General features: G+C 36.5%; 1 protein-coding gene across 1 annotated transcript in view; it reads right to left on the reverse strand.

Moving 5' to 3' along the window:
• Nucleotides 1–418: 418 nt before the first annotated feature.
• The window catches only part of ERC2 (ELKS/RAB6-interacting/CAST family member 2), a gene marked incomplete at both ends in the record, with an annotated part of 345,331 nt that continues 323,616 nt past the window's right edge, over nucleotides 419–22,133 (reverse strand). The window contains one exon of the mRNA XM_082289123.1: nucleotides 419–499. Coding sequence (XP_082145249.1) covers nucleotides 419–499 — 81 coding nt within the window. The remainder of the gene's footprint in view (nucleotides 500–22,133) is intronic.

Raw genomic sequence — 22,133 nt, forward strand, 5'->3', positions numbered from 1 at the left:
GAACAGTTTTAAACAAGCTGCCACATTTAGTTGCTGTGGTCAGCACATGTTCAAGGGAGAGGTACAGACTCCAGGCATGCTCAGTATTAGCCAACTTCCTCAATCGCAGAGTGACTTTGGGTTCGATTTCACACCATGGAACTGTGAAAAATGCATGTGCAGTTTCAGCAAGTGAGCAGTCTACAAAAAATGCTTTAACACTGGAACAACTTCCACCCATACTATACAATCAATGAAAAAATCTCCAGCCAAATATCCAAGTCAAAACTAGCAACACATATAGAAAATAATAGAAATCAAGATTCGACCTGCTCTGGTGTTAAACTTTGATACTTGAATATCCCAGGTGTCTCCCTCCTCCTCTTCTTCTTTATAGACAGGTAAAGATGGATCTCTTGAAGGAACTGGGGATCACACTCTAGGCAAAGGTTGGACAGGTGATCAATGTACAGCATGAGATTTTGCCGTGGCTATGTGCCTCCAACAGTGACTGGATCATCTGGTTTAGAAAAACAATTCAAAATTGTAATATTTTCTAAAGCACTTGTAAGGGAAAAATTAGCAAAAGGGAGAACATATCATTTTTGTAACATGGAATATATCACAGAAATTCTTTCCATAATTATAGATTTAATTTCAAAAATTCATTTATTTCTTATTTAATGTTTAGTTCATTAACTTTTCAATTCCTTGAGAGGATTGCATCCCATTTCCACCGGCAGAATGTGTTCAAAAGTTACTGGTGTGATATAAAATTATTCTTGTAAGTGTCAATGTATTTTTTTGGCATCTAGATTTAGACACAACCCTACAAAGTGCCAGGGCCAGGCCTGGCCCATTCCTTAATCAGATTTTGGAGCAAGCCAGTATTTATCAGCCAAATGGGATTCTACTCTGCAGAGCTCTTCAGGAGGTAAGCACAGAGGTTAATGTTTGTTAATGAAGATACATCTCCCAACACTCCCTTCTATGTCAATAGAATGAAAGAGCATTTTCTAAAGGACCATTCAGAGAACCTAAATGATACCTTTTCTTCCAGCATTTAGGAACACCATCTTTTATCCACCTTTTACATAGTCCCCTTTTTTTTTACCATCATGGAAAAACAAATACTGCCCTCCTTCCCAGAAATATCCATTAGTATAATGAACCTTTGGGTTTAAGTTTGGTGAAATCAAGCTGTATTTAAGCAACAGTGTTTACACACAGTAAAAGAGATAATTAATTACAAGAATCATGACATCTTTAGGCTGTCACACAATTGATGTATAAGCAATGAGCTGCTTAAATGAAACAAGATATTGATGGCATTATTTCAAGTTCAGAAACAGAGGAACTCCTAACATAATCCCAGAGCAAATTTGCAAAGAATTATGAGTTCATTTTGTCACTAAAATATGAAAAGAAGCTATTTCAAGGAACGAAGGATGTCCTCTTAACCTGCAACAACAAATTTGTTTGTTTTTTTCTCTTCTCAGTAAGAAAGCAATTAGGATTTTTTCCAATAAAAATATCCTTGTCCATATATAAACACTCCTGGTAATCATGTAATTACCTTACCCAATCAGATGAAATTGCTGTCAGTTGAGTTCCCACTGTTGATTAACTTTTGTGTACTCTAAACCTAAATGAAGTCTTTGGTAAAGTCACTTAGTCATTTACAAAGGTGTCTCTATGATTCCAAAAAGGGTAACAGCAATATATTCTTTGCTATAATCATCAAATATCCAAGGTCAAGGATAGATCACAGTGGACCCCTTTTTTAAAACCCAAAGAAACACAGAATTAAACTATGTTGCTTATTTTGGTGTTTCTTGCCATGACTTCTAAATGTAATAGTAACCTTTGACCCTCCCACATTAAACACCATAATTATGTAATTAAAACTAATTATGCAATTTAACATACATATTTTTGTCCTACAACAGGCAGGTCAATTACCTCACTCATTGACCTTGGAAGCTTTCACAGTTTAAACAAAACAATGAGGCTTTCAATTAATTTTAAAGTACAAACAGAGAAGGAGCACCAGAACCGCAAGTCTTCGCACTGATACTGCATAGAGGGATCACTTACAAACCTCTTCATTTTGGATTCCATAGATTAAATCCCTTGATAAAAGCTGTTAAACATCCTTTTTCTATGTTGCTATCATTAGGAATGTTAACACATTTGTGAACAAATCATATATACACATGTTAAATGCAAGGAAGGAGGCCAAATAATACATTTTCTTTGTCCCACTTCTTTTCTTCAGGATTGTTTCCTCTGCTTCCTCCCATACTTCACTGCCTCTATCCCTGTTTCACCTCCTCTTTCTGAAGTCTTTTTCTTTCCCCTGTTTTCTCCATTATCTCCTCCATTCCATTTCTAGCTGTAAAGTTTATCATTATATCAAACTGCTGTAGCTGTTGTCTTTTCCAGTTTCCAGCTGCATCCCCAACCCCATTCACGGAGTTTCTCAGCAGATCTTGGCACCGGGTGGCTCCAGATGATGATGATCCAGCAAGACTGAGGGAACTTTGGACTGCAGAAAGCTACAGCTGAAGCAAACATGGTACATGCTCTAAAATGAATTTTCCAGCGAGGGAAGTTTGGTACAAGTGAGAGACACTTTATGAAATTGTTGAAATATGTTTCACCTCAATAATATCTTTTTTCTCTTTAAACACTTAGGTAAGCTCTATACACTGCACTGAAGGTTTTCTAAATTGTACAAGAGAGACTCATGCAATATTGCATTGTGTCCAAAGAACTTCTTCAAAGAATAAAATTAGCATCATAATTCAACCCCATTTTTATTTTTCAGTAAACTAAATCCCATTCTCTAAAGAACAATTCTTAACACAGTATAAGCCCAGGAGCTCTGCATTAAAAAGGATCATGTTCTAATCAAGCTTTAAGTTGTTTTCTCTAAACCTCGTTTCATGTGGGGATCAGAAAATAGCTACTGGAAAAACATACACAAAAATCTTTCCTGACTTCTTAAAAGTATAGCAAAAATATCTACAGTGCATTTTGTGCTTTGGTGCTGTTTCTAACACCATTTTTGGAGTCCTTTCAGTTTTCTGCTTTAATTAGGCCTGACTTGCACAAGGAGCATGAAAAGATTTCAGTAAACCCTTGACATAATGGAAACAAGGAGCACTGAACTCTGAATGAGGAGTTACAACAGGAAAGAAACAATTTAAGATGGTAGCAGGCCTTATTGCAACATTAAACCTCAAATTGGATCTGATTTACACAAAGTAAACCAATATATTGAAATAGTGCCCCAAACTTCTGGACAAAAGTTTGAAGGAAAATAATACAGTGCATGTGTAGAAATTCTGTCCAAGGAGGGGAGGAGATTATTCCTTATATTCTCATTTAACAAAAAGGTTCCTTCTGTTTTGAACAGAACATTAAAATTCTAATTCAGCTCATAGAGCATCCCAAACAGGGCAGCAAAAGAATCTGTGAAGGAGCCCAAATATGGTGCTATTGAAACAGAGTGGATTAGAGGAATTGGGATAGAATCCTACAAGTGGCTAAGTAGCAGCAGGAGGTCAGCTTCACAAACAGCAGGATGCTGTTCTTGCCAGACGTGAGTGACATAATACAGGCAAAACAATCAAGATTTTAGCTGATAAATGTATGCCTTAGGAAAAGGCCTTGCTGTAGAACTTTCAGAAGCAACAAATATTTAAGCAAATTCTGTAGACCTCATTTACACAGGAGAGCATTTTTTTCTTATACAAACATGACACGTTAACCATGTAGAACAGAATTCTTTGTAACATAAAGACAATAATTTTAAGAGCCTAAGTGTAGAAAACACAGGAGTCTTTACTGAATTATTCAGTAAATGGATTAAACAAAAAGCTTTCATAGTTTGATGCAGCTTTAATTCTGTCCCAAGCAATTCTACGTACATTAGAACAATACATGTGAAAATAGCTCCAAATACTAGGATATCCAGAATGAATATCAGAACCCATGCAGCCCCATTGGTTATTCATAAATTGCATATATCAGTAATATTAGACAAGTTTCAAGGCTCTGAAGGGGACAGTTGCATTTTTAAGGAGACACTGAGATATTAAAGTAAGATGATCAACAAATCATTTTGGTTTCTAAATTTTATGGTGTTATAGTAAATCAGACTTTAATGCTAAACATCCATTTTTCACTTATACTACTTTAAAAATATCTTTTAAAAGGCTGAGATTCCACTTATTTTCCATTTTATGCTATGAGCAATTAAAAGAAAATTTATTCAATTGCTTTTTAGCTAGGGAATTGCCAAACATCATGTGTAAAACATTCATCTGTCTACACCAAATTCTTCCCTGTCCTGCACAAAACATCCTTTTGGGCTAAATACTTTAGCAAGTCTGAAATAAATTGTGATTATGAGGTCAGATTCCAGCCTGGAGTAGAGACCACAGTTCACCATGACTCTCAGAACATTGTGAAATAAGAACTTCTACATGGTGCAGTTGACTGTTTTCATTCAGAAATCAGATTAAGAGGCAGTTGGGCCTTTGAGAGCACGAGCTACAGTGATTAAGGAAGCAGGACAGAGAGAAGGCCAACCAGAAGCACAGGGGCACAGAATTCCCCCGCCATGGCTTGGGCAACCGCATATGGACACCACGGCATTGACAGAAGACACCTGAGGGCACTGTACTCCCTGACCTTTCTCCACCATGGCCAGGAGCTCTCCCATGATCTGATCACAAAGGGGGCATTTCACATCATGGGACCATGAGAGAGGATGTCTGTACTTTGATAAGTTGATGGACGTGGGTAATCTACAGTCACTCCTGCTGGAGAAAAACCAGATTACAGAGCAGACCAAGCTTTTGCTATCTGGCTCCAGTCTATGGATCTTGTAACAAGTTGGCCATCTGTGATCTCAATGTGTATGATTTCTGGAGAACTTTCATAAAACCATGTGATCAGGAATTTGAAATGATGTAGAGACAGCCATGGCACTCAGCAGCTCCTGCTCCGGGCCCCTGCTCCTCCCTGCTGCTTCTCCCTTACCTGCAGTGTTGTGCTGTTACCAAAACCCAGAGTCATCTTGCTCTCATCACTACAGGCAGTGGGACTTATTTACATGCACGGATGTGCTGCACATTTATAGCTTGTTTGGTACAGAGCAGAGCAGCTCAGTAAAAGCTGATTAAGACATTGTGCTGAGCGAAAAACTGGATGCCTTGTGAATATCTGTGTTTTGGCCTTTCCCCAAATGTCTTCCCCCAACAAGTGAGAGAGGACAGCTGGAGCAGATGAACTTTCTGTACCCAAGAGACTGTTTTTCTTTCCTTTGAAGGTATTACTTGCCTGTTATTACATTTACATAAAGGATCTTTGTTCTTTCCCATATATAGTAAATTGCACTCCCGTATGTGAACATTGTGTAGCCGTTTCCCCCCAAATACAAAACAGAATTATCTTCAGTGTCATTCAAGCCTGTCTCTTACCCCCATTACAAAGAATTGATGCAAATCTATTTTTGTTTGGTCTGGTTTATGCTGACAGCAATTAATTTTAAAGCCTCAGCATAAAGACATACAAGAAACACATATGTTTTTAATCTACAAGCAAGTTATCCAATTATTTTAGGTAAACTTTATGATCACAACCATCCTTACCAACTCTGATATGATAGGTTATTTTCTTCTTAATGGCTTAAGACTAATATACACTGCTACAGGGAGTATACTCTTCAACATTCCTCATGTTTTACCTCCTGATCTTGAAATAATAATATAGTCAATGAGCACATTTTGTTTATACTTGTTAGCAAAAAGCCACCAAAAGCATGCTGGGAAATAATATTCCATGCCTTAGGACTCAAACAAGTTCTCTTTATAAATAGAGCTTGTGTAAATCACAGACAAAGTTGACAAATTTCATGGATTAGTCATGGTGAAAATATCAGATTTCATGGTATAAAACAGATTAATAGGAAAATCATTTTACAATTCTGATTACCCAAATTCTGCATCTTGTTTAAGAATGAAACGAAAATAGTGATAATTCTGGAGTCTGTTCACTTAATTACACTTGCACTGATTTGCGTACAGAGGGTAAAGGTTCCTCATTAACCTTGTAAAACCTCTGAAATCTATATTTAGCTCCACTGGAATAAGAACATCACAAGTTATAGAGATTATACACTGAACTATTTCTAGAGATTGTACACTGAAGCTATTTCAGTGAATTTTTCCATCAAATTATCTTAGTATGAAATTATTTTGTCACCTTGTAGAAAAAAAAATTAAGGAAGAAACGGATTTGAAATTAAGGTTGTTATTTTCACAATTATTTGTATTTGGAGCACCTACTTAAAAATTAGGGAAATAATACCCAAAAGAAGTTCCACTTTAACAGAATATCTCATTATTCCTGTAAAAATATAAAATTCATAACTGTGAAGAACAACATTTGGAGTCAAGCTAAACTATCAATTTTCACATAAAACTTCATGGCTTTTAAGTCTTTCGTGATGATGTAATTTAAAGTGAGGCCTTATTTAAAAGAGAGGTTACACATAACCATGTGATTCAAAGAGACTTGTTGACTACATAACGATTTGGCTTGATGCCTCCGTGTCCTCCACTGAGCTGCACAGACCACTTGTCATCCTTGCATCTGAAGACAGCCAATTTGTCAGACATTTGCTTTAATTCTTTTTCTTTGTCTTCTTTACAATATCCTTCATATGCATCCTGGTCATCAATATCATATATCTGACTGGAGGATGGAAATTCATTTGTGTTTCCGTCTTATTTTCTTTGCATGCAATCCTCCTGGGTCTTATAGGATGTGCTTAATAAGAACCACATTATTCTGCTAAAGGAAGTCCTTGAGCAGACTTTGAGAAGCAGTATGGCAAATTAGTTTCAGAACGTGGAAGGTCACGTTGGAAATAAAAAGCTGCAGTTATCCACAGCGTTTTCTGCAGTTCAGAAAGTAAGAAAAAGAGGTCTAACCTTCAAGAAAGGATTTGTTTGATGTTTTTCCTTTAGAAAGCTGCACTAATTTATGCACAAACAGTAAAGTGTTGGACATAAGCTGAAACTAAGAAAAATTAGCTTTTAGTTAAATTCACGTTTGTAACAAATGAACAATCACACTCCTCTTCCAACTGCATTTAAAAGTTTTTGTTTCCATAAACAGGATGTTATTTGCAACAAATTCTATACCATTCAAATATTTAAATTTAAAAGTGTGCTTGAGTTTGAACATAAATAGCCCTCTGCTTGGGAATGCCAGGTTTATAGGTGTCCTTGCAACCTTAATTCTGCCCCCTGGTGTCTATAAATTATGGCTATTTCTAACTAATGATCACACGTTATTTTTCACTCCAGGGTCTGTGTCACTCTGCTCACAGCACAAATGTTCTTTACAGAGTGCAGTTGCTCCCAGCACTACCAAAGTTTTAAAAATGCTGCTATTGCTAAGCATGTCCCTGAAACTATAGTGCTGTTTGCTTCCTGGGCTTCCTGTGCTGCTCACCACTATATCTGGATCTCTCTAGAGCACTAACAATCCACTTTCTTCTTTGTGATAGGAGAAGAGCATTATTATCTGTGTGGGAAAAGATGGTGCACAGACACTGGGCACAGTTTCAAAAGTATTTGTTGCAGATGTCTTGGTCATTTGCTCTGATGTATTTGGCTTACTTGTGTAAAGTTCTTCAGATTTTATAGTCCTTTTCATTTTTAAAACAGTTGCATAGACTTCGAGTTGTTATATTTGACACGTCTCTATAAAACAAAATTTTATTTTTCATTTTCCTCACCTTTTAGATGTGAAAAATTACTGTTTTCTGGCAGCCCAGAAAACTGCCAGAGATGGCCTAAAGCTCAGAACCACTCCTGGTGCTTCAGCACTGGTTTTGCTCCTGATGGCCAGACACTCTTCCTGTCATCATGGCAGAGTTTTTATCTCTCTTAGGTTGCTGAGGGTGCTCTCTGCATCTCAGACAGGCCCTGACTGAATTAAGTAGAAGTTCATGCAATACCTGTATTTTGGCCTACACAATTTTTTAGCACATAATAAATCTGAAGCAAGAGATGGGGCTACGTTGCCCAATAACATAATTGCTTGTCTCTCCCACAGTTACTGTCCCATTTAAAATGCAGCTCAAGAACGGAGTCAGTACAACAGGGAGCAAGCATGGAACAGCAGCAAGGTGCTACAGAAAAGGCAGGAAATGGGTGTGTAACTGAAAAGCCCTGTAAAATGTACCCAAAAGGACACCTTAAAAAAAAAATTCTATGAGCCACTTGAAATCTGGCACTTTCCAACTTCCAGACTTTCTATTTATATGTCAATAAGGAAATTATGTTTATGTTACAGGTTTAAGGAAACCATTGTGTTGTCTTGCAATATGTATTTGCTGTATTAGAAGACAAAAGTTACAGACAACTTTAATGACCACTTGTGAGTATCAGAAGCAAAGTCTGAGTTTTTAACACAGTCCAAATATAGGTACACACCATTTAAAATAAACCTGCTGCTATTGGGGATCACTTCAAATCAGTGTTTTGCGCTGAAAGAAATTCTGTTAACTTACATACCTGAGCAAATGAAGGCATTTTGATTTGCTTTGTTTATTGTTACTGCACACTGGAGCATAAATCCATCACTTGCTCTCTGAACAAAATCTGGGTGCCCTCTGGAGTTGTCATGCAAACTGAAACATAGTGAAAATAGGGCTTCTGACCCTTTAAACCTACCAGCTTTTCTTCCCTACTTTGAAAGAGATCTGATCCAAAAATCAGCTGGACTTCTAAGGAGCCTTTTTGCTGATTTCCCAGTGCAGCTTGGAGCAGTGTAAGCAATGCATATGGTCAGCTTAAAAATATCAGATCTGCTCTTTGTTTTTACCCTCTGGCTCTCAATCATACTCACAGACCTCAATGGATTTCTTGAGATCTAACATCAGTAAATTAAAATCAGCTACAAAATTTAATTAAATTTATTCACAGAAGCAATGAATGCATCATTAAGACACAATAATAGTCTCAGTCAAGCCTATCAAAAACTTTTCATTTTCTTTGGCAAGACCAGATTAAAACTGAAATACTATGAAAAATCCAATTTACTCTCCAGTAGTGATCTTATATGTCTTGTGTTGTACTTCATTCTCCTCAGTCATGAAAAATATTACAGTCAGGTTTTGGTTGTTAGTACTTTGGGGTGCAAGAATTGCAAAAGACATGTTTGATTTTCTATTGACCCTGAAATGAGAAAAAAACCCACAAGGTTTCCTAACAATTCTAAACTCACCCCCCCCCCCAAATAACAACAAAAATCCCAAACAGAAAAAAAAACAAACCAAACCAAACCAAATTTGGTCTACATTTGGTCAAAACTTTGACATAATAATCTGTTCCCCATCTTCTCATGTACTGAAAGAAATAAGTAATCCATATTTGTAAAGTGTTTTAATGACCTTGGACGAAAATTACAGAAATGCAAAGCAAGTATGATTGTTGTTCTGATGACGAAAATGCCTTGTTCCACTCACCATGTTCACTGCCTAAAGTCACACAGTGGGTAGCCTGTTATTACTAAAGGAATAAACTTTTTCATCAAACACTCTTTATAAAAATATTTCCCTGGAAATGTAACACAGCATGCAGCAAGACTACTACAATTTTCCATCAACTATGAGTACATGCAGCATAGGTACTGTTCTGAGATAATTTCACTCGAGCTTTTTGGCAATAGTTCCTCTCAAGGAAACCTACATTAACCAGAAATTTAGAGTCTGTTATCCCCAGGCCAGCTTCATTGGAATTTTTAATATGGCACTGTCTATTCAACAGTTGTGTGTAAAATGCCAATAAACTGGCCAGAAAAGAGCTGAAGGGCTAATTGCCTTTTAACTCCACTGTGATGATAAAGTCACGTAGAAAGAAAGGAAAAACTCCCACTGCTTTAACAAGTTTATCTGACTGCCACTTTAACATTCTCTGTCTGCATGCACTTTAGTGCATTCACCAATAAAAGGATAAAAGCATTCAAAATCCTGTACCCTCAATAACTAAGAAGTCCAGATTCAAAACGTCTGCTCTGCTGGAATCAGCCCATTAGGTCAGCCAGCTTTTTGCCTGGTACTTGAATTTCAACTATACAGTATGTACCAGGAAAAAATTTCCTTTTGATGCAAAAGATTATAAATCCTTAGGAAACTGGAGTGAGAGAAGAAAAGGAAGGATGCCATTTTGAAATAGTAATAAAAAGCAGAAACTGCTTCTCACAGATGCAGGGTGAAATAGTGCCAATCAAGTCAGTGGCGGAATTCCACCTTAAAAGATCAAGGAATTAAAATACAATACAGGAAAATATAGCATAATTTATAAGCTGCATAATCATGTAATTTTCACTTCTCTATTCCTTCAACTACATTTTATTTCTTTCAATACTTTCCTTTTCAAAAATCCAGTTTTATAAACATGATTTCTTTCATCTGAACAAGATTTTCTACCTAACTCTGCCTTTCTCCACTTTCTTCATAGTGTAAATGCTTATTAATCCATACTTAAGAGAAGACTTTGAATAACATCACTTACAGAAGTCAGTACTGTACCCAAAAGGTGCATTTTCCTCTGCCAGCTGAGTGATAACCATCCTTGTTCTCCTTGACCCCAGAAAATGAGACGGTTATTAAAAGACATTTCATAGAATGATTGAAATGAAGAAACTAGTGGTCATTTAATTTTCTTGGTAGACCTGTATTTTTACTTTCACCAGAGAAGGAACACAGTCAGCTCTGATACTGAACTGACCTGTTCCACTTAATAAAATAAAAGCAGAAGTAGAGGTATTGTGATTGCCAGCTGCAAACCACGGAGTGTTGTTTTTTTCTATTAAAAATCTCTCCCATGTTTTTCTTATTGTAACCTGGAAAGAGTACAAAATCCGAAATCCAATGGAATTTCTATCGAAAAGAATATTGTTAACACTGCAAGTTCCTCAAGTACTCACCCAAGCAAATGTTATATCATATTACAGTAAAATTTAAAAGCAGAAGTTCAAACTAAAAATGAAGTGTCCTTCAAAACAGATTCATGTGCATCAGAGCCTATGCATTAATGCACTTATTTCCATAGAGCTCTGCATTTCCCTTCTCCATCACTTTGTAATTTGTTCCAGATTTTGTTATTTCTTTCACATTTGAAGGTACATTGTTCCACATTTGAGTGATGAAAGACTGAACCGGACGGAAGTACAGTGAAATGTTAGAGGGAGAATGAAAACAAGAATGAAGTTAAATTTTCAATTTATAAGGTAGTAACAAATGAAAGAAATAAACAAATAAACATCTCGTAACAAATAAAGAAAATGTAGTGCCCAGGGAGACCCAGAGTGGTCATGCTCACAGTACAAAATAAACAATTTTGCTATCCTTCCAAATTTAAAATGCCAATACCAAAGAGAAGCAATGAACTTCTCCCTAACAATACACTACTTTTAGGTTGTCACTGCAGTTCAGGGGTATTCTTAAAGCTTAGATCTTTCTTACTAGATTAGAAGGCAGAGTAAACTAAAAGATCAAGCTAATCTAGGATAAACTTCTTTTCCACAGTTCAAAGGCATTGGCCTTTCCACAGGTTCAATTGCAGGTTTCTTTGAAGATGTGCCCTAAAGTTCATTAAAGAAATTTCACTGGCTTGAACTGATTTCAACATTAAAAAGATAATGTGAGAGCTTCATTGCCATAAAGAACCTGACAGATTGACTTTGAAGCTTTTTAGGTAGTATTAGATTAATTTTTTTATTCTTGCACTAAAAGCCTTCTTTATTTAAAGATATCTTTATGTTTCAATCCTTAAAAATACTTTAAAAAGTAATGAAAAAAACCCTTGGAAACACAGATTTTTAAAAATCCAGTTAAAAAAATCATTACTTGATTATTTCTACATAAAACATCACTGATGTTTTTCCTCTCATGGACTGTACTTAACAGTATTTCCAGGTGGTACTGCACATAGTGCTTAAGCAGCATCTAATCTGTGCTTAGAGTTTTGAAAAGAATCATATGGCAAGAAAACTGCAGGCTTTAACAGTGTAAGATTTAGACAGATGTACATAGCCTTTGTCTTAATAACAGGTGCTCCAGAGCCTGTGACAATAATAATGTGAAGAGGAAAACATTGCTTAAGATTTTCTCAACCTCTGCTGAAATCCAGAGAGACATATTTTCTGATTTTACTCCAGAATTATAGTTGATGGTTAAGATAAACCTTTGGTTTCTTACATAAGGATAAATGCTCATCTCCTTATTCAGAAAAAAACCAAACCTACAAACCTAACTTGCACACTTATGGAATAGCTCACAGTGTATTACACTTTTATACCTCTTTTAGTTGCAGAGGTGACATGAAAACAATGAATGCACAGATTTCCCAAATCAAGGGCAAGCACCTTGGCATCAGTTTTCCAAATAACCAGATACTCTAACTTTCTAGAAGAGAAGCTGTGGTTCCTGGTTACTTCAGACTTCTGCACCAGACTCACAAAAAAGGGTTCTTGAATTCCCTTCCATTCCATCATGTTTACTCTATGTACTACCTTACTGACCAGATTCTGTCAAATAAAACCCCATCATGGAGTATGACATCCATTGTTTCGTAAACACTGCCCATGCATGGATTGTGTCTTCCTGGACAATAAATTCTACATATTTAGATAAACTAAATACTTCCATTGCCTCAAAAAGTTGCTGACAAGAAAAGTCAGATATTCTGACAGTACACTATTCTATGTTTAAGTTTTTATACCTTGAACCTTTATGAGAAAATCCTAAACAGAGAACTGTCATAGGTACTAAGGTTTATTTGCAACATGTCATCCTCAGCTTTATGATTTATCCTCTGTTACTGTTTCTCTTCACAAAAGCACACAGCTTGTCTCTTTTAGCCTATTTCTTTTATTTAAGTCACTTTTCTGAGTTCAAGATTTTATCTTGTAGATTAAAAAAAAAAAAACAGTGACAGAACTCTTTGCCAATGTTGACACATTTAGGTTCTGTAGTAAAAACTGTCAGGCCATGCAGCTCACTCAAGGAAACAGTGTCTTAGTAGAACAGTGCAATTGATTACAAAATAATTATTGTATATATTACAAGCTGACTGATACAGGTGTACATACTGAAGATCACACACATTACAGCTTTTGCTAATTAGCAAATCCCTACCTGTATACTTAACCTCTTGCAGGCATGAAGTAAATATTTTACTGCTTAAAAAGATATTGAGGAAGATATTGATCTTTCTTTCTTCCTGCCACCTACCTTAATGTTACCTGCATAACACAATTAAAGCCTAGACACTCATCACATTTTTCATCTTGCATATAATCAACTTTGTATATTCTCCACACACAGAAAAAGCTGCTATGGTATAACAACATTATCAGCTTACAAGTTGAAACAAGTAAAATGCAAAAAGTCCCAGAACTAAGATCATCTCTTCATCTTGAATTTTGAACCTTATTAGTTATTAGCTATGATACAGCCCTTAATTCTGCATATTTTGTTTTTTCCCCAGGACTCCTGCCTCAATCAGTACACAGAAGGAGTATCAGGCCCATGACCAACTAGCCAAGATATTTGATCCATCTTATCTTCAGATTGGTCAAATGAATGTTGCTCAGAACCAAATGTCAAACAAACCCATTCATTCAGTCAGGCTTTTCCAGGGCATCCTTTATTGTGACATTATTACATCCATTTACCTGACCCAGTGTTCGCAGCTTGGTCCACTCACACTTACCCTCATCTCTCCAGACTCTCTTCAGTTTCTACCATTAGGGATTTTGCTCTGCCAGTTCCAATATTCCCTCCATCTTCAATCCTTTTTTTTCTCCAATCCCCATCTCCCCACCCTCTCCTGCAGAGTTTAGCAGTTCCCATTTTCCTCCTTGTCTCCTGAACCCCCAACCATCATACCCACCTGTTTGCACAGGTACCTCAGCTCTATCTTACCCCATAGCTGACTTACCCTTTCTTTCCTGTGCAGATATATTCCCTAAGAATCTCATGGAAAGCAGAATTCTACTACAGTAAACAAATTTAACAAACATTTTCTTGGACAAAAAAAAGTACAACCAATTAATACTACCCAAACTGCTAACACTCAGGACACTGTCTTGAAGCAAATGGATCAGTAAATCTTTTAAAACAAGTATTATTTACAAGTCTGTTGGGTGTTTTTTTCCCCTTTATTCTCTGTGTTAGAAATATCTGAGGCTTTCCAGCTAAGCACCTGGAACCATTTGTGCAGAGTATAAACTCTTCAGACAGATACCTCACTTGGCAAGTGTCCCAAGTAATTTTATAAAATTATCAGCTAAAAGAAAGGATTTCTTTATGGGAAAGGTCAGACAACCTTTAAAAGAAGAAAGGATAACTAGGCAGGACTGTAAACTGGGAATATATAATGCAGATAAATAAACCCCATAGTACTGCTTTACTGTAATGACTTATTCAATGTCTTTCTTTTTGCTGTCAGAAAGGAAATTCTGAAGTGCTGCAATTATAAAATAAAAAGATGTGGAAAATCCTGTTTAATAGTTATGTTAAAGTAGCTGAAAAACTCTTAAAAACTCAGCAGAACAACAATATAATTAAAATTCTTCTTATTAAGAAATTGTATTGACAAATAGTTTTTTATGTATTTATATATTTTTCACATCTTGATTTAAATTATGTATTTATACAATTTTGATATTCTTCTTCCTAAGAATGATAGAAATAAAACATTATTGCATCCATATATTCAATAGAAGAAAACCAAATATATAACACTTTCAAGCTACTGTACTGCCAGCTCATTAAATACATTTAAATCTATCATAATAATGTTTTTTCTTTTAAAATTTTGTACAACATTAGTGCCCATGGTGAAATCAGGGACTCAATTTGTCACAAACCAGGTCAATACAAATAGATAAATACCAAGTAACTTATGTACAGGTGTTCATAACTCAACTTCAAAATGGAAATATAATTGCTCCTCCTTACAATTTACTTTGTGAAGCTTAAATTTATTAAAAAGAGAAAAAATTAGTAGCAGCAATTAACACCAGACACTGATTATGCTTGAAGGTGCAATCAAAGTCCTCTCAGAGGAACATAGTGCATAAACTAAATACATAACACCTAAAAAGAATGAGCTGCTGGAACAACACCCTCACGCTTCAGCAGCGAAGGTAAAACTTGCTTTTATGGTTTGATGTAAAAGGTAATGGTTGACTCTCAGCTGACATTGATGGATTGGAGATCACACCTTCAAACCCAGCTGGAGGAATTCCAGTTTTCATAGGCGTGATACCACTATCAGTACTGCTACCACAGTCAAATAATTGACCAGTGACATCACAATCCAAATGGTAAGATTTTATTTGGAGGCTATGGGCTGCCATGTGTTTAATACTACAGTGCACCATGAGGGCCCTTAAAGCATTTCCTTTTAATTTTTTTTCCTCTGTTAGGTGGGTTATTAACTGTATTAGCAGTATTTCCTACTCTGCATATAGGAAATACCTGCTCGTACCAGTAATACCTTGTCAAACTGTAAAAAAAACTAGAAGGAAACTCTCCACTATCCTACACTCCATAAATACATCAAGCTCTTAGGCACATAAAAGTGAGACCCTGCAATCCCTGGTTAATACCAGACAGATCTCTGTTACAGTATTTTGGCTCCTTCTACACACACACACCACCATTAAATTTGATTCAAATTAATCCTGCCTAAAATTAAAGTACTGCTATTATTTAGTATATTGAACATGAATTCTTACTATGAGAGAAAGAAAAACTAAGTAGAAAAAGTGACAGGAATTAGAGACATTTGAAATATAAATATTTGTCTCTTTTCAACATATAAGATTAAAATATAAGATATTTTAAAATCAGATTTATTTGATGACCAAAAGAACAGTTGTGTACAATCTCTGTTGAACTCAACAAGTGTATCATCTTATTTTTTAGAAGAAAGACAATTCATAAAAATACAAATATATTTTATCTTCCTTAGGCTCCATTTTTTGTAAAGTGCTTAGACACAAGAGTTTTTTTTAACTGTATGAATGAAGTAAAAACATTAAAGCCTTGGGGTTTTCTCATTTCAAAGGTAAGAAGTCCAAACCACATTTTAATCCATTCAGTTACACCTCGAGATCAACTCAGTCTAAAAGCCCAGCTAAGTCCATCATTCCACTGATGTTTTATATTTATTAAGTATTTGAAAGATACATCCTTATTTCTACAAAGATTATTTTTAAATAATAACAACTTCAAGAATCCCTTCACTGTAAATATTGAGTTATATTTAGAATTGTAAAGAACTTTCCCTTTTCCCTTTAGAGGACCATATACATCTGAAAACATTTTTATTTATTAAAATTTAGTCATGTCATTTCTGGTTTTTTTGTACCACAAACAGATGCAGAAATGTATAATACTCAGTGTAGACATGTCTAAAAATGAAAGGAACTAGAGTATAAGCCAAATTCTTTCCCAGCATTAATTTCACCCTTTTTTCCTCCACCATGCATTCTTGCCCCTTCTACAACAAGCCTTGAAGTTTAGCAGCTTGAAATCATATGTCTGTCCGTTAAGCTGCTGGTATGTGGAAACAAAGTTTTTAGGAGACCCATAAAATCAAACAAGATCAGACTAAATTATCTGCTGCTGATCTGCACTGATACATTACTGCTAGTCACTAAACCAGTCACTTTGGGTCCTCAAAAAAATTCAAGGGCGGTGAACCATGATGTGCAACCTCACTGAAAGCTAGTTAAGCACATTGTCAGACAGAAAAAGCATTTTCCACCCCCTCTGTTGTCACCCTGGAAAACAGTAACAGTGATAATTACCTCCTTAGCACTGGTAGAGACCAGCTGAAATATTACACCATGAAAGCCCTTCCATTCCACAAACTGATCTCCTACTGACTAGGAATGCATTCAACTATTTTTTAATTCTGGGATAGAAATTATGCTCCCAAACTTGTGCAGAGGTCTACCTGGAGAAAAGAAGGCTGCACTTCAATCACTTTCTCCACGGTCGTGCCTGTGCAGGTCTCTTATCCTACAGGCCAAGTATCTGAGATCAGATCAAAAAGGGGTTGCTTGGCTTCCACCAGTGCTCCTTTTCCTTTGGAAAGACACTGTGTCAGACACTGCCTTGTTTACCTCCCACTGCAAAGCTGTAACTGGGCAATGGAGTTTTCTCCTCACTCCCCTGCTCTTGCTGCTGTACCACACACACAGAGTCTGTTTTCCTCTAAGGTTTATAATTTTTAAGACAAAGAAGGAACTGCACCACTCATCTACAAATGGTGTTATGAACATTTTCAGATCACCTGCTAATTCAAATTGAAATTACAACTATCTACAAGTGTAGAATTGATCACAACTCCCTTATACTGGGTATTAAAAGCTATGAAGAGGCATGTAAAAACAAAGTGTTGTGTATGTATTTGTGCATGAGCTTCCAGAGAAAAGTCTTGATCCTGGAGTTCAGCAGTGTGTGGGTGGCGAGCAAGTTCAGTCGACCGTACTTTATAATGAAATCCTTAACACTTCTGCAGGTCCTTTGCCCTGTGTAATTACCCTCATGGCTAAAGCCATGAGAAAACAACTGATAAAGCCAAAGAACCTCCATGACATCATACATAACATATCTTCAAGTGATTCCTTCAACAGATACAGAATTTTTTGTTTAGCTCAAATAGTGTATTTTTAATGAAAGTTTGACAGAATCCACCATAAATTTTTGATGTTAGTTCTCTTTCCAGTTACAAATTTCTCTCTTATCTGCCCTGTTAATTTTGTATGTGTGTGTATGTGTGTGTGTGTGTGTGTCTACCACATGCTGCAATTAGTTCCATCACAGTTTTCCAGCCATCCTAAGTGGATATTTACACTTTCCAGTCCCTGAAAATTCTGAGCAGCTTCTGAGCACTTCAGCCCTATTTTCTTCTACAGACATGACTGATGGTTTTGTCTGATTTATATTCTTCCTTCACTCATCAGACTCCTTTAAATTCTGCTTCCTGCAAGAGTGCATTTCTGATTTCCACATTCTCTGTTCCTGCTCTCACTTTGAAAAATATCACTGGAAAAAACCTCCTACCCCTGTGGTTTCCTCTGTTATACTTATTATACGGTGAAGTACAAAAAGGCCACTGGCATGTCCTGGTTCTGTAGGGCTTATGATTTAAAATATGACAGTTTGTAGGTTAAAGGTATAACAACAGCTTTGAATCACATTCCTAATCATGAATCTTGCAATCTGCCATCTCTCCCTAATATTGAAAAATCCACCCTTGTTATTAATATCCCAGCCTTTTTATGGACTCAATTTAATTACCAACATTCGAAAAATATTTTGGCTCTAATGAAATTAAATTTCTTTATTGTTGTTCCAAGAGATATATCCTCAAAGACTCCAAAACCTTTGGCTATGAAAATAAGCATCTAAGTCTTTGATTCTTTGGATACTTATCTTCTCTGAGTACATCAAGGAAAATAAGCAAATAAAAAAATAACCCAACTTTGAACTGGTATGCCTGAGACCTTTAGGTAGAAAACAACAATACTTGACTGAGGTATGTTACAGCAAATACCCAAACATCACAGATACAACACCACAGAGATGCTTAGAACAGGGGAAATGAAAGCCACTATACACAACAATACCATGTTAATTCTCTCTAAACACACGAAGCATCTTAGAAGTCAATATTAGATATATGTCCTTTTTTCCTATTCTGCCTTTGATCATTGGAATACCTTTTATTTTTTCTTTCTAAATATAGGGTTGAAAGTAAAAGCGACAATCACAGATTGGTATACAAAAAAAATTATCAGCCAAGATCTGTGGAAACCTTAGAAAAATTAATTTTCTCAATGCCTTGTACTAGCATGGTGAGCCCCCTACACTTTCAGCACCATTGTCAGCAGTTATGAGGCAGGGACAGTAACAAATTGGGAAAAAAACCCCGAACTAATTCCACTCCTAAATTCTGGAAGTTTTTCCCACATCGATTTTTTGTGGGAGACATCACTTAGAGGAGGCACAAAATGATCCAGGACTAAACAACATGCTCAATAATCCAAACTACATATTAATAGCTCTGCCAGGACTGCACAGTGAATACCTTCAGTGCACACAACAAAGCCAAGGGACCTTGTTAAGCTGGGAATCTCAACTGACCAAGCTCAGCCTCGTGTTTCAATAGTCCTTTCCTGTGTCCACGTTTTTCACTGTGAGGAATTTTTCAACCATCTGTAAAAATGACATCTATGATTATAGTATTCTTCTGACATTGCAAAAATTAGCAGTCCTTCCATGGTTTATTAGATAAGGACTGACTTATCTTCTGTTGTGAGCAAACATTTAGTGTGCTTACAACATACAAACTGCAGACTACTATGAACAAGTAAAAAAACTACCCCTCAGATACAAAAAGCCTAAACAGCAAAACTAAGTGACTCCTGGCAATTTACACTTTTAGAAATAATACTATTTTTACACATGCATACCAAAAAAACGGTGAAGTATAGTGGGTAATGACAGCTTCTGGAAGAGATATTCAAAGTATCTATTTGCCCCATGCAGCCAAAAGTAATAATAATTGAAACTTTATAAGAAACGTGGGAAATCACCTGTTCCAGAGCAAGAGAATGCAATGGCTCTAAGGGTGAGGATGCAGCTTTACTAGCTCTCCAAAGGCTGTCACAATCCTAAGAAATTGTGGGGTAAAACTTCCCCTACTCTCTCTCTCCCCCAAAAAAGGATCTGCACAAGAATGGCCAAGAACTGCTATTTTATAGAATTGCTTTCAATAAACTTCCCTGAGTGCACATCTCCTGATTTGTGATGCCCTGTGACTTACTGAAAGTGAAAATTCAAAATCACACAGATCATAACATTCAGAATTAGTGATTTCCATTACAGTTGTACTTATAATCCATTCAAGGACTTCAGTGCCTTTTGTCCAAATTTTTACAACTTCAGATAAAATTATAAAGGAACAAATAAAGGAGAGATGAATAGGAAGATACAGCCCTGATCTGAATGAGTAATCAGCTTTGTTCTTCACTTGACCCTCTTTTGTCAGACAGAAGTTAAAAGCCTTTAAGGATAATTATTAGGGATTTAAAGGGAGATATGGTGGGGAGTTTACAGATTTGTACAGAGCTTCCCCTCACCTTGAGGAGATATGAGAGAAACTGATGGTGTGATCTGCTAAGCCATGGGAACTGAATGCTGACAAAACCTGGAGAGGACACCAAGTTGCTACAGCACTTCTACTTTATTTCTTCTGTGCTCAGGAGAAAGCCAAGTTGTTTATATTAGAATTCAGATATATAGGTCTGTAACAGAGGCAGCTCACTATAAACTGTCTCAGTTCCTAGAATAAGTGCACCAGGCCCCAAACATGAACAAGTTAAAAGAGGTAAGTTTGTCATTGCATTAAACAGCTTGGATATTCATAGCATCTCACCCTGGGGGAGATGGAAGAGCCATTGATACTGGAAGAGATCACCCAGTAACAGGATACCTTTGAAGAACAAAAGCAGCTGTTTGTACTGCTGTGAAACCTGACATGCACATCTGGGCCTTCATACAAAAAGACATTTTATTTGTATTTCATACAAAATATATTTTATTCCAAATTATTTACCTTATTTAGTAGGGATATGTATTCAATTATTATTTTGATTAAAGAAGTAATGCAGTGCCTTAGAACTGAAAAGCATTCATTTAAAATCACGCAGTTTGATTTTGGTAACGTTTTTAAATACACTGCTTGGACAAATGCAAATGTAAGCTGCCATCAAGCACATCCCAGCAACCTTATCTGCCAAGTCTCATGTGCTAAACATGAAATTCATTCTTTTGGCCTCATCTCTCCTGCTGCAAGAGCTCATGCATTTACTGCATGGTGCTGCTTCCTCTCCCCAAATCCATAACCTGATATGCTGCACACCACTGACAGGATGACCAGCCAAGTTCATCCAGCAGGATTTAGATGGCAGTGGGGAAGTGACCAAAGCAGTTCATGCAGCTGAAAAAGCATGGGGCCTGCATGGGCTGGGCTGTCTCTGTCATGGGAGGAATACCCATCTCCCTCCCTCACACAGCTCACATGTTGGGATTCCAATAAACTGAGAGGACTGGAGCATGTAGGAGGGATTGACATGTGGAAAATCAAATATGGGGGGGAAACACTTCTTTTATGATGCACAAAACCCATTGGTGTGGTCAACAGATGGAATGTAGCCAGATGCTCATTACAGCAATGCTATTGACATTGCTACAATTAAGGTAAGAGTCACTGTTTCCACTGTAAACTCCTGTTTGCAAGACCTTATAAATTGGCCGTAAAACTTCACTTCAGGCAGAACCTTAACACACGAGGTCTCAGCATTAAAGTATGTTTCACATATATTAAAAAAATGGTGTGCCTTTCACATTACATGGTAGCTCAAAACAGGTTTCCCATTCTTGTTCTAGTATTCTCTGCGCTCCTTGCACTCAGAAAAACCTTTGTGTCTACTGAGTAGAATGATGGAATTTTCCATTCTAATTACAATTTTCCACAGTTGGGAGCAGCTCCATTTCTTATTTTACTATCGCATTAATAAGCTCAGTCGTTAGCTTTGGAAAACTGGTTATCATCTTTTGAAACAGTATTTGTAATTCACAACACCTCCTATATATTCATTTAACATAATCAAAAGGATGCATTATAGTTTTTTAGTCTATTTTCCTCACATAAACACTCTCCCCCAATGTAAAAAAAAAAAAAAAAAACCAGCTAGTTAATACAGTATGTTATCCTTTGTCCCTGAAGTAAGAGGGGAAAAATTTCCTTGGATTTCAACAGGAGCAGATCCAAGCTTTCAAAATACATGGGTGCATAACACTATAATTACTTCTTATTTATGGAGTGCTGACAGTAGGCTCAGTGCTGTGCAAACAAAAGAAGACATGGTCCCTGCCCCTTGGGGCTTGCAATCTGAAAACACAACAATTGAGGCACATAAAACATCAAGTGGTGATACAGTCCACAGTTGAACACTGGCATGCTTGTTTTCCCATA

The sequence above is a fragment of the Coloeus monedula genome (assembly GCF_965178545.1).
Source record: "Coloeus monedula genome assembly, chromosome: 11".
Classification (NCBI taxonomy): Eukaryota; Metazoa; Chordata; class Aves; order Passeriformes; family Corvidae; genus Coloeus; species Coloeus monedula.